Here is a 12,808-nt window from a genome sequence, read left to right as displayed (position 1 = left end):
AAGATGTTGCACGTTTACTGGTGTGTTTGGGGTCGTTGTCTTGTTGGAACACCCTTTTCAAGGGCATTTCCTCTTCAGCATAAGACAGCATGACCTCTTCAAGTATTCTGATGTATTCAAACTGATCCATGATCCCTGGTATGCGATAAATAGGCCCAATACCGTAGTATGAGAAACATTCCCATATCATGATGCTTCACTGTCTTCTCAGTGTTTGGGGGTTGTCTGACAAACAGTCTCCGGGCACTAGACCCAAAAAGAACAATCTTACTTTCATCAGTCCACAAAATGTTGCACCATTTCTCTTTAGGCCAGCCAATGTGGTCTTTGGCAAATTATAACCTCTTCAGCACGTCTTTTTTTCAACAGTGGGACTTTGCGGGGGCTTCTTGCAGATAGCTTGGCTTCACATAGGCGTCTTCTAATTGTAACAGTACTCACAGGTAACTTTAGACATTCTTAGATCTTCCTGGAGCTGATTGTTGGCTGAGTCCTTGCCATTTTGGCTATTCTTCTATCCATTCGAATGCTAGTTTTTCGCTTTCTTCTACGTCTTTCAGGTTTTGGTTGCCATTTTAAAGCATTTGCGATCATTTTAGCTGAGCAGCCTATCATTTTCTGCACTTCTTTATATGTTTTCCTCTCTCCAATCAACTTTTTAATCAAGGTACTCTGTTCTTCTGAACAATGTCTGAAACGACCCATGTTCCTCAGAATTTCAGAGAGAAATGCACTGTAACCAGCATGTACAACATTTGCTGCCTTCCTTCCTTAAATAAGGGCAATAATTGGCACCTGTTTTTCAAAGAATGAATGACCTCACTAATAGAACTCCACACTGCTATTATTTTGAACATGCCCCTTTCAATTAGTGATTCAATTACACAGAATCAGCAGCATGCATGTCATGACTGTTGGGTCTGTTGGATTTCTATTACTCTACTACACCTGCTAGTAAATTATTTGCCATGTAGAAATATTATTTCTACCAAAAACAGTGATTGATCAGGTTGGTGATGTCTGACTGCTATTATTTTCAACACAACTGTATATATATGTGGCCCCACAGAAAAATGCCCAGTTCTGTGGGGCTGCATATCTGTGTACTGTCCACGTGAAGGGGGTATAACACTGGTCAGGAGAAAAGAAAAAGTGTATTTTGTTTAGTTTTGTTGCATTTTGTGTAAGGATTGTGGGGAGAAAACATTGCTGCAAGACAATATCATGCAAGGAAAGCCGTGTTTGTCATTACTAAACATAACATACAAATATTTATAGGACAAAGCTATGCCAAATCAAGGGGTCCATGGCAGTGGGGCCCCGGAATCCTCCTGTATTCACTTGTATTGTGCCTGTACTGTTCTCCCTCAGTTATAAAGCGCTGTGTAAACAGGGGTGGACTGACCATTTGGAAACTCGGGCACTGCCCGAGGGCCCGAGATCAGTAGGGGGCCCCATGAGATGCCCCTGGTACTTTTAATAGGCTTTTTTGACTTTGGGCAAGGACACAGGGGCCCCATGATCCCCTTTTGCCCGGGGGCCCCATGAGTTGTCAGTCCGCCCATGTGTGTAAACCATATACATCCTGTACAATAATAATGGCAGAAATGTACAACTTGTACCAGAGGGGGTGACCAGGTGGGAGGGGAAGTGTGACCCTAGAGGGACTCAGACATGACTATATCTATGTACTCCTGTACAGTCCCAGCACACAGGACATTGTCCCATTCAAACGTATGTTGTGGCACAGTCGTCCCGCTCTTCTATAAGTCGCCGTCCAGCCAGCCACGCCCCCCAGCACACACATTGAGCAGCCAGCCACGCCCCCCAACACACACACTGTGTATACATTCCTCATGGAATGAACTTCCGGATCATGTGAGTGTCCGTGTGGCCCCGCCCCCTGAGTGTGCTGTATGCAATGTAGAGGGAGGGTGGCAGGTGGTGTGTAACCTTGTGCTGGCATTGTATAGAGAGGAGAGGAAGGTGCTCAGCCACACTGACAGCTCTGATCAGGGGATATGCAGCTCTGCTGTCACACCTCTTCCACACAACATCACTGCTGTAAGTATGATCCATGTTACACATCTCCAGGTAGAAGCAGAGGCAGCCTGTGTGTTCTGTTCAGACAGCTGCAGTGTGGAGGATCCATAGAGATCTCCCTGTACTGGGATTTCCTTCCCTTGTCCGAGGGGTTCTGCAGGGAAATAGTCCCTCTATGGACAGCTCTGTCTATGGGAGGTGGGTTATGGAAGGGGAGGGGGGTCAGATCCTAAAATTATGACCTTTCCTTTGGAGGATGAGAGATGAATGCTTTCTGTACACAATGTGAAGGAGTCCAGGACCAGAACATCATTTAGGTTGGGAAGCAGCTCAGGCATTTGTAATGTGTATATCTTAAATACTTTTTTTATAGAGGAAAGAATAACATTCAGTATACACTCACCGGCTTCTTTATTAGGTCCACCTTGCTAGTGCCGAGAAAATCTTACCCACGCCATGACACCACCACCAGCTTCAACCATTGATACAAGGCAGGATGGATCCATGCTTTCATGTTGTTTACACCAAATTCTGACCCTACCTTTGGAATATTGCAGCAACCAGTCTGCCCATTCTCCTCTGGCATTAACATGGCATTTTTGTCCACACAACTGCCACTCACTAGATATTTTCTCTTTTTCAGACCATTCTCTGTAAACCCTAGAGATGGTTGTGTGTCAAAATCCCAGTAGATCAAAAAGTTTTGAAATAGACCAGCCCATCTGGCACCAACAACTATGCCACATTCAAAGTCACTTAAATCCCCTTTCTTCCTCATTCTGATGCTCAGTTTGAACTTCAGCAAGTTGCCTTCACCATGTCTAGATGCCTAAATGCATTGAGTTGCTGCCATGTGATTGGCTGATTAGCAATTTGTGTTACCAAGCAATTGAACAAGTGAACCTAATAAAGTGGCCAGTGAATGTATTTGTAGTTGAATTCCAGCTTTGGTGTGAAAACGCATGCAGTTTATATGTTGATGTATATTTTTCTTTGTGTCCCTGCATGTGCGTTTTAAATGTTGAAAAACCTCTGTCTGTAGGTTCTCTGGTATATTGTGTTAGAAGTGACACTACATTCTGATTTAAAAATAAAAAAGATCTATTCCAGTATGTATTCTTAACACAAAAATTCCTTTCTATTGCTCTCAGCCACCTCCAAGTCCCCAAATTCCATTTTTGTTGCCGCTGTGATCTGACTTGCTGTTAGAGGGTGGCTGTGTTCCTTCTTCATGGTCCCACTGTATCGAGGTACATAGCCACCATCTCTTGCTCGCTCCCAAGATGGACATTGGGATGGGTAGTGTACATAGAGCATAAACAGAACTAATGTGCACTGCTTCTTCCAAACAAACAGAAGGGAGAAGGAAAAGGAGAGGTTTGGGATGTGAAAAGGAGGCAGAAAAACAGTAAGAAGCAAATGCATGAAAAGTTGACAGGGCAGTTTAAAAAAAAAAAAAAAATTTGATAGAATAAGGGAAGTTTACAACCCATGTCAATTTTGTTTTTGCCATCTGTGTCCCACTGTAGGTATTTCTCCTCACTTCCTGTCCCATAGCTAAAACAGGAAGTGAGAGAAAATCCCTCTAAAGTGAGGAAATCACTGGTAGTCGCCAGAACTAGTGTCACCATTGAAAGATTTCCTCTTTGCTCTTAGCCTCCTCCAAGTCCCCCAATTCTGTGTTTGTTTTACCACTGTGATCTGACTTCCTATTAGAGGGGCTTGCATCATAATCTCACCCCGTTCATGCAAACCGCTGCGGGTGTGTATTTTAAGTTAACAACAACCCGAAATCGGTTCGCAAAACGTGGTGCGATGTGCAGCATCCAATCGCATTGGTGTGAATACTCATGAGATCTGATTCTACTGCAGATGAAAAAAAGGGTCCTGCACCTTTTTGATGCGGTGCGATTTGAGCCATACAAAACGTGCACCGCACAGGATTTGCATGTGATTTGCACAGGAATGCGGTGCGGTTCCTGTGCAATTCACATGCGATATGCCGCACTGCAGAACGCAGTCTCAGGGACTTTTTTAAATGCAAAACGTTGCGTTTTTGGTTCTATAGACTTCAATGGAGACGCTGCAGAAAATCATGTAGTTCGTTTTTGATGTGTTTTATTCTGCCCAGCAACAAGTATGGGGAAAAAAAGCAGCCAAATTGCATGTGCAAATACGCATTGCAAAAAGCACTGCAGAAACGGATCAAATGCAAACTGCATAGGTGTGCTTTCGAAAACGGGAAATTTTTCGTGTTTTGTAATCCAGTGGTGCCAGCATTGATTTCAAATTTCAACCAACCAAGCCTTTAATTTCAGCTCTTGTTGCTACAGAAAAGATTTTTCGTGGCCAAGACTTTTCACAGCTCTTGCTAATTTCTTTCTCAGTTACAATTCTCACACGATTATCCCATCATTTATTCGAAATGTGTTTGTTTTTCCAAAAATTTCCTATCACTAAATTTGATGATCGCTCGAAAATTGGCCGTTGCTGTGGCTCACTAATGGTGCGAAATACAAATGAAAATTCTTAGAAAGGATTTTTGGAATTCGACCCATGTATGGCCGGCTTAATGCTCTACAAATCGCTGAGAGGCTCTGCACCTATCCACGTGAGTGATTGCTCCAGGAGTGATTACATTTGGCTAGAAACAGGTGAGTACTCTGTAAGCTGACTTGTTTTCGTCTCAGGACGCTGATCTGTCTCAACCTGCAGGCAGTCACTCCATGTGCAATTACATGCAGACAGCTGTCAGTCCGTCAGTGATTTGTACAGATCATGATCTAACTGGGAACATCAGCCCATACCCGCTGCAGGAGTATGCTGATATAGGCAGTGTACAACCGTGTGAATGAACCCTAAAGCAGACCTTTACCAGTCCTCCTTATTAAAGCTGAACTCCAGGCTGGAGAAAAATTCCCCCTTGTAGTGGGGTCTCTTTCATGCTGCAAGAGGTGAAGCTGAACCTAGATATTACCTTGTAAAAGTAGCAGTGACATCATCTTACTGCTGTACAAAGCCTGTGCAGACAGCTGTGGGAGGGACCCAGCTGGCTCCACCCTCTACAGGCTGCATGCAGAAAACTCCAGGAAGGGGGCGGAGACAAGACCAGTCACTCTGCACAAGGAGAGAGAGCAGCACTGACTGGTCTTTATTACAGAAGGCTCCTGTATAGAGGCAAAGTTGTGTTATGCTGTATTATTACACTGGTCTGAAAAAAATACACAAAGGGCAAATTATGGCCCCTTTCACACAGGGGATCCGATCAGGTCCACCCGACGGTTTTTCAGGTGGACCTATTCAGATGGTCCATGTATCCCTATGGATACTTGTGTGTGTTTACATCTGCCTGCCTCCAATTCGGTCCACTAAAAAGAAACGGAAGGATATAAGTCCTCCTCTGTCTGGCTCAGAGGGCAGTCGGGTGTAAAGGGACTCCACTGTCCTCCCATTGACAATAATAGGGCACGATTCCCCCCCCCCACTGACATCAACAGTGAGCCACTATTTCCCCCACTACTACCAACAATAGGGACTACTCCTCCCCCTAATACCAATGATGGGGCTCTATTCCTCCTCCTACTGACCATAGATGGTATGTATTTTCATTATTCCCACTGGCCACCAAGCCTGAGGATTTGTTTACTCTCACTGATTAGGGGGCATTTTTTACTCCCATAGGCCAGAGTCCAGCCCCCCTAAAGTCTGAAGAACAGTAAACTGGCCCTTTATTAGAAAGTTTGGAGACCCCTGTATTAATGAATATATTGTATAGTTGTATTGATGTGTGTCTTTTTACCTGTTTAGGGCTCATGCACATTGGGCTTTAAAAAAGCTGCTTTTTAGGGCAATTGGGTTTTTTTTTTTTCTGCCTTTAACCACTTCTCTACAGGGCACTTATACCCACATCCTGCCCAGGCAAATTTTCAGCTTTCAGTGCTGTCGCACTTTGACAATTGCGCGGTAATGCAACATTGTACTCATATGACATTTTTATCATTTTTTTGAGACAGAGCTTTCTTTTGGTGGTATTTAATCACCTCTGGGTTTTTTATTTTTTGCTAAACAAACCAAAAACAACTGAAAATTTAGAAAAAAAAAGTTTTTTCTTAGTTTCTGTTATAAAAGTTTGTAAATAAGTGATTTTTCTCCTTCACTGATGTGCGCTAATGAGGCTGCAGTGATGGGCACTGATAGGCGGCACTGGTAGGTGGCACTGATGGGCATTGACAGGCTTCACTAATGGGCACTGAAAGGCAGCACTCATATATTGCACTGTTAGGCGGCACTAATTGGCAGCACTGAAAGGCATCACAGATGGGCACTGATCTTGCATTGATGGGCACTTGCAGGTGGCACTGACAGACGGCACAGATGGGGCTACACTGATCATCCGTGCCCTGATGATCAGTGTACATGTCCCCTCTGAGTAATGCTGATTACCGGCTCTCCTCTCCTCACAAGCTGTCAGCCGACATTTCCTTATTTACATGCGATCAGCTGTAATTGGACACAGCTGATCACATGACAGAGCCAACGTCATCGGCTCTTTCCATTGATCGGTGATCCAGGGACACAGAGCACTACCGATCACCACGCTGTGCGCCCCCGGGGGGTGCGCACGCGAGGTTAGAGTGGGAGGATGTCATATGATGTCCTCCCAGATCGAGAGAACCACCTTGCGCCCATCATTTCTTTATATGGCGGGCTGGAGGCAGTTAAACACCCCTCTATGCTAACTTATTTGTCCAAGTACACATAGGCATCCACAGACTTTTAGAGGCAGAAAAAACGCATCACTTACGCATTCAGGAGAGGAGCGTTTGGGTGGAAGAAAACATCTGATGTGCCTAAACACATGTAAACCCCCCTAAAGGCTATATATATATATATATATGTGTATGTATATGAAGTGTTAATACAGCATCCAACTCAGAATGCTGGCTGAGCCCTATAAACCACAACATGGTAAACCTGAGCAATACTGTATACTAACTGATTAAAGCCCGGTTGTGGTTTTCCCATACATTTTAGAAAGTAAATCAGGTTGGAACAAAAAGGAAAGTGCTAATTGTCTGTCTTATTGTTTGTTTTTAATGTTGCACTTGGCCCCAGCAGAAAACTCCCATGGTTGGCAGGTATAGTTGGCACAGCGAGCAGCATCTGTACAGGTCTGATACACCCTCCACCTTGTCATTACTACTGCGGTGCGGGGAGTGGGAGCTCCGATAATTGTAGCACTGTGGTGGTGATAAGGCACAGAGAATGCGTAAGTAGTACAGAGACTACTTTCCTTAGGTACATGCTCCTGCTGGCCATGGGTGTCTTTTGCTGGGGACATAAAGTATCTCAGAGAAGTGAGTACACCCCTCACATTTTTGTAAATATTTTATTCCATCTTTTTTTGTGACAACACTGAAGAAATTACACTTTGATACAATGTGACGTAGTGAGTGTACATCTTGTATAAGAGTGTAAGTTTGCTGTCCCCTCAAAATAACTCAACACACAGCCATTAATGTCTAAACCACTGGGAACAATACTGAGTACACGCCTAAGTGACAATATCCAAATTAGGCACAAAGTGTCAATATTTTGTGTGGTCACCATTATTTTCCAGCACTGCCTTAACCCTCTTGGGCATGGAGTTCACCAGAGCTTCACAGGTTGCCACTTGAGTCCTCTTCCACTCCTCCATGACGACATCACGGAGCTGGTGGATGTTAGAGACCTTGCACTCCTCCACCTTCTGTTTGAGGATGCCCCACAGATGCTCAATAGGGTTTAGGTCTGGAGACATGCTTGACCAGTTCATCACCTTTACCCTCAGCTTCTTTACCAAGGCAGTGGTCGTCTTGGAGCTGTGTATGGGGTCGTTATCATGTTGGAATACTGCCCTGCGGCCCAGTCTCCGAAGGGAGGGGATCATGCTCTGCTTCAGTATGTCACAGTACATGTTGACATTCATGGTTCCCTCAATGAACTGTAGCTCCCCAGTGCCTACAGCACTCATGCAGCCCCAGACCATGACACTCCCACCACCATGCTTGACTGTAGGCAAGACACACTTGTCTTTGTACTCCTCACCTGGTTGCTGCCACACACGCTTGACACCATCTGAACCAAATAAATTTATCTTGGTCTCATCAGACCACAGGACATGGTTTCAGTAATCCATGTCCTTAGTCTGCTTGTGTTCAGCAAACTGTTTGCGGGCTTTCTTGTGCATCATCTTTAGAAGAGGCTTCCTTCTGGGACGACAGCCATGCAGACCAATTTGATGCAGTGTGTGGTGTATGGTGTGAGCACTGACAGGCTGACCTCCCCACCCCTTTAACCTCTGCAGCAATGCTGGCAGCACACATACGTCTATTTCCCAAAGACAGCCTCTGGATATAACGCTGAGCACATGCACTCAACTTCTTTGGTCGACCATGGTGAGGCCTGTTCTGAGTGGAACCTATCCTGTTAAACCACTGTATGATTTTGGCCACCGTGCCGCAGCGCAGTTTCAGGGTCCAAGGCCATCTTTATGTAGAGCAACAATTCTTTTTTTCAGATCCTCAGAGTTCTTTGCCATGAGGTGCTATGTTGAACTTCCAGTGACCAGTATGAGAGAGTGAGAGCGATAACACCAAATGTAACACACCTGCTCCCCATTCACACCTGAGACCTTGTAACACTAACGAGTCACATGACACCGGGGAGGGAAAATGGCTAATTGGGCCCAATTTGGATATTGTCACTTAGGGGTGTACTCACTTTTGTTGCCAGCGGTTAAGACATTAATGGCTGCGTATTTTGAGGGGACAGCAAATTTACATGTTATACAAGCTGTACACTTACTAAGTCACATTGTAGCAAAGTGTCATTTCTTCAGTGTTATCACATGAAAAGATATAAGAAAATATTTACAAAAATGTGAGGGGTGTACTCACTTCTGTGAGATACTGTGCATAAGAGTACAGTTTAGATGTTTCATGTCATGTCTTCACTAGACAGCAAGCAGATCTATCCATCTCATTAGCTTATGGCTGGCATGCCCAAACCTCCCTTTCAGGATGCTGGGGAGGCACGCTTAGGCCATGTTCATATGTTTGAGTTGAAGCACGGGCATTATAAAGCCAAACAACACGTGCCTTAAAAAACAAAGTCATTAAACAAGGCTGTTCAGATCTCTGTGGTGCCTTATGCTGCAGTTTGAAAAATGAGCCGTGCCTGTTTTTCTGTGTATTTTCACGTGCTGTGATTCCCAATAGAATAATGAAAAAGTGTGTAAACATGCTACAATGCACTAAAAAAGCTTACATGGATAGAAGTGAACTTGGCCATACAGTAAATACAATGGAGAAGGAGAGGTGCAATTCAAGGGGGATGCTTAATTCAAGGGTGTCTGACTCAATTTCATTGCGGGTCACATCAGGAGTATGGTTGCCCTCAAAGGGCCAGTTGTATGTGGAGTGCATTACATACAGAGTGCAGGGTTCAGGGGTGCGCTGTGTACAGAGTGCAGGGTTCAGGGGTGCGCTGTGTACAGAGTGCAGGGTTCAGGGGTGTGCTGTGTACAGAGTGCAGGGTTCAGGGGTGCGCTATGCACAGTGTGCAACCTAACCCCGCAAGCTTCCTCTTATCTCTCTCTCCTACCTGGTTCCTTGTGTAGGTGGCTCTGCTTTGCCTTACAGGGAAATTGTTCCCTCTCTGAAATTCTGGAGGTCTGACCCCACCGATCCTCACCGTGAGGACTGCTAAACTGGGTGTGAGAGCCACGTGACAAGGCCTGGCACTCTGGATTCAGTCTGTGGGCTTTGTGTTTACCTATTGGCCTAAAGCACGTACAGTGGGGATCGAAAGTTTTGGCACCCCAGCTAAAAATTTGTATTAATGTGCATAAAGAAGGCAAGGAAAGATGGAAAAATCTCCAAAAGGCATCAAATTACAGATTAGACATTCTGATAATATGTCAACAAAAGTTAGATTTTATTTCCATCATTTACACTTTCAAAATAACAGAAAACAAAAAAATGGCGTCTGCAAAAGTTTGGGCACCTTGCAGAATTTATAGCATGCACTGCCCCCTTTGCCAAGCTGAGACCTGCCAGTGTCATGGATTGTTCTCAATCATCGTCTGGGAAGACCAGGTTATGTCAATCTCAAAGATTTTAAATGCCCAGACTCATCTGACCTTGCCCCAACAATCAGCACCATGGGTTCTTCTAAGCAGTTGTCTAGAAAACTGAAACTGAAAATAGTTGACGCTCACAAAGCTGGAGAAGGCTATAGGAAGATAGCAAAGCGTTTTCAGATGTCAATATCCTCTCTTCGGAATGTAATTAAGAAATGGCAGTCATCAGGAACAGTGGAAGTTAAAGCAAGATCTGGAAGACCAAGAAAAATATCAGACAGAACAACTCGCAGGATTGTGAGAAAAACAATTCAAAACCCACGTTTGACTGCACAATCCCTCCAGAAAGATCTGGCAGACACTGGAGTTGTGGTACACTATTCCACTATAAAGAGATACTTGTACAAATATGGTCTTCATGGAAGAGTCATCAGAAGAAAACCTCTTCTACATCCTCACCACAAAAATCATCGTTTGAACTTTGCAAATGACCATATAGACAAGCCTGATGCATTTTGGAAACAAGTTCTGTGGACCGATGAGGTTAAAATTGAACTTTTTGGCCGGAATGAGCAAAGGTACGTTTGGAGAAGAAGGGGCACAGAATTTAATGAAAAGAACCTCTGTCCAACTGTTAAGCATGGGGTTGGATCAATCATGCTTTGGGGTTGTGTTGCAGCCAGTGGCACAGGGAACATCTCACGAGTAGAAGGAAAAATGGATTCAATAAAATTTCAGCAAATTTTGGATGGTAACTTGATGCCATCTGTGAAAAAGCTGAAGTTAAAGAGAGGATGGCTTCTACAAATGGATAATGATCCTAAACACACCTCGAAATCCACGGGGGATTACATCAAGAGGCGTAAACTGAAGGTTTTGCCATGGCCTTCACAATCTCCTGACCTCAACATAATTGAAAATCTATGGATAGACCTTAAAAGAGCAGTGCGTGACAGACAGCCCAGAAATCTCAAAGAACTGGAAGACTTTTGTAAGGAAGAATGGGCAAAGATACCTCAAACAAGAATTGAAAGACTCTTGACTGGCTACAAAAAGCGTTTACAAGCTGTGATACTTGCCAAAGGGGGCAGTACAAGATATTAACTCTGCAGGGTGCCCAAACTTTTGCAGATGCCATTTTTTTGTTTTCTGTTATTTTGAAAGTGTAAATGATGGAAATAAAATCTAACTTTTGTTGACATATTATAAGAATGTCTAATCTGTAATTTGATGCCTTTTGGAGATTTTTCCATCTTTCCTTGCCTTCTTTATGCACATTAATACAAATTTTTAGCTGGGGTGCCCAAACTTTCGATCCCCACTGTATGTCAGAGGGTAAAGGGAGGACACTGTTTGTGGATAAGAGGGCCAGTATAGACAGGAAACTGGGGACAAAGGTGGGCACTGAACAGGGGGTACTGTATGCAGGAGGTGAAGGAGCAATGGGGGGGCTGGGGCATGCTACAGAGGTCTGCTCAAGGTGGAGTGCAGCAGCAATACAGGGAGGCACTGGAGGTAAGTGGGAGATGCGTACACAGGGAGGGGAAATTATCAAAACTGGAGCAGTTATGCATGGCAAATCATCAGGTTCTGAAGATAGAAGCTCATTGGTTGCTATGCGAAGCTGCTTCAGACTCTGGCTGCTGCAGGTGTGATCAATTCCCTCTAAGACACTTGTGTCCAAGGGGAGCTGTACACATACGTACACACACACACACACACACACACACACAGGGACACACACTTACACAGGGACACACACAGGTACACAGACACACAGTTACAGGTACATATACAGACGCGCAGACACACATACAGGTACACAGACACACGTACACTGGTACACAGACACACACACAGGTACACACACACACGTACACAGGCGCACACACAGGTACACACACACAGTTACAGGTACACAGGTACACACACACAGACACAGGTACACACACACACACACAGACACAGGTACACACACACACAGACACAGGTACACACACACACAGACACAGGTACACACACACACACACAGACACAGGTACACACACAGACACACAGGTACAGACACACAGGTACAGACACACACACAGGTACACACACAGGTACACACACACAGGTACACAGACACAGGTACACACACACACAGACACAGGTACACACACACAGACACAGGTACACACACAGACACAGGTACACACACACAGGTACAGACACAGACACAGGTACACAGACACAGGTACACAGACACAGGTACACACACACAGGTACACACACACAGGTACACACACACAGGTACACACACACAGGTACACACACACACACATACAGGTACACAGAGACAGACACACACACAGACACATGCTCTGCTGAGTCAGGTTGGGGCGGGGAGTCAGGACAGGTTCATACTAAACCAATTATGTAAATTGTAAGTAAAAGTTTTTCTTGTCTTTGCAATGTTCCTTCTACAGTAGGCCATACATTGTACACATTTCATCCAGTTTCCAAGGAACCGGCTGAAATTCTCTTTGTGGGTGACCCTGTTGGCTGCCTCCCGCCTCACATGATTTGATTGAACAATTTAAGATTTTGAGGAGAAAATTGTTGGCTGAACAGTGGCTGCATCCAATTAGCTGCAGCTGCTCT

At 44.6% G+C, this 12,808-nt stretch overlaps 1 protein-coding gene across 2 annotated transcripts in view; it reads left to right on the top strand.

Moving 5' to 3' along the window:
* Window positions 1-1,883: 1,883 nt before the first annotated feature.
* The window catches only part of PRXL2A (peroxiredoxin like 2A), a 71,028-nt gene continuing 60,103 nt past the window's right edge, over window positions 1,884-12,808 (top strand). The window contains exon 1 of one of the 2 annotated variants that reach the window (XM_089682478.1): window positions 1,884-2,064. In XM_089682478.1, coding sequence (XP_089538604.1) covers window positions 2,022-2,064 — 43 coding nt within the window. In that variant the 5' untranslated portion in view covers window positions 1,884-2,021. The remainder of the gene's footprint in view (window positions 2,065-12,808) is intronic. The other variant, XM_089682479.1, reaches the window with a different exon arrangement.

Source organism: Staurois parvus, unplaced genomic scaffold (genome assembly GCF_062004578.1).
Source record: "Staurois parvus isolate SC_StPar_1 unplaced genomic scaffold, SC_StPar_1.0 ptg000291l, whole genome shotgun sequence".
Taxonomy (NCBI): Eukaryota; Metazoa; Chordata; class Amphibia; order Anura; family Ranidae; genus Staurois; species Staurois parvus.
The sequence above is the reverse complement of the archived record's forward strand: the minus strand, read 5'-3'. Positions and strand labels throughout refer to the sequence as shown.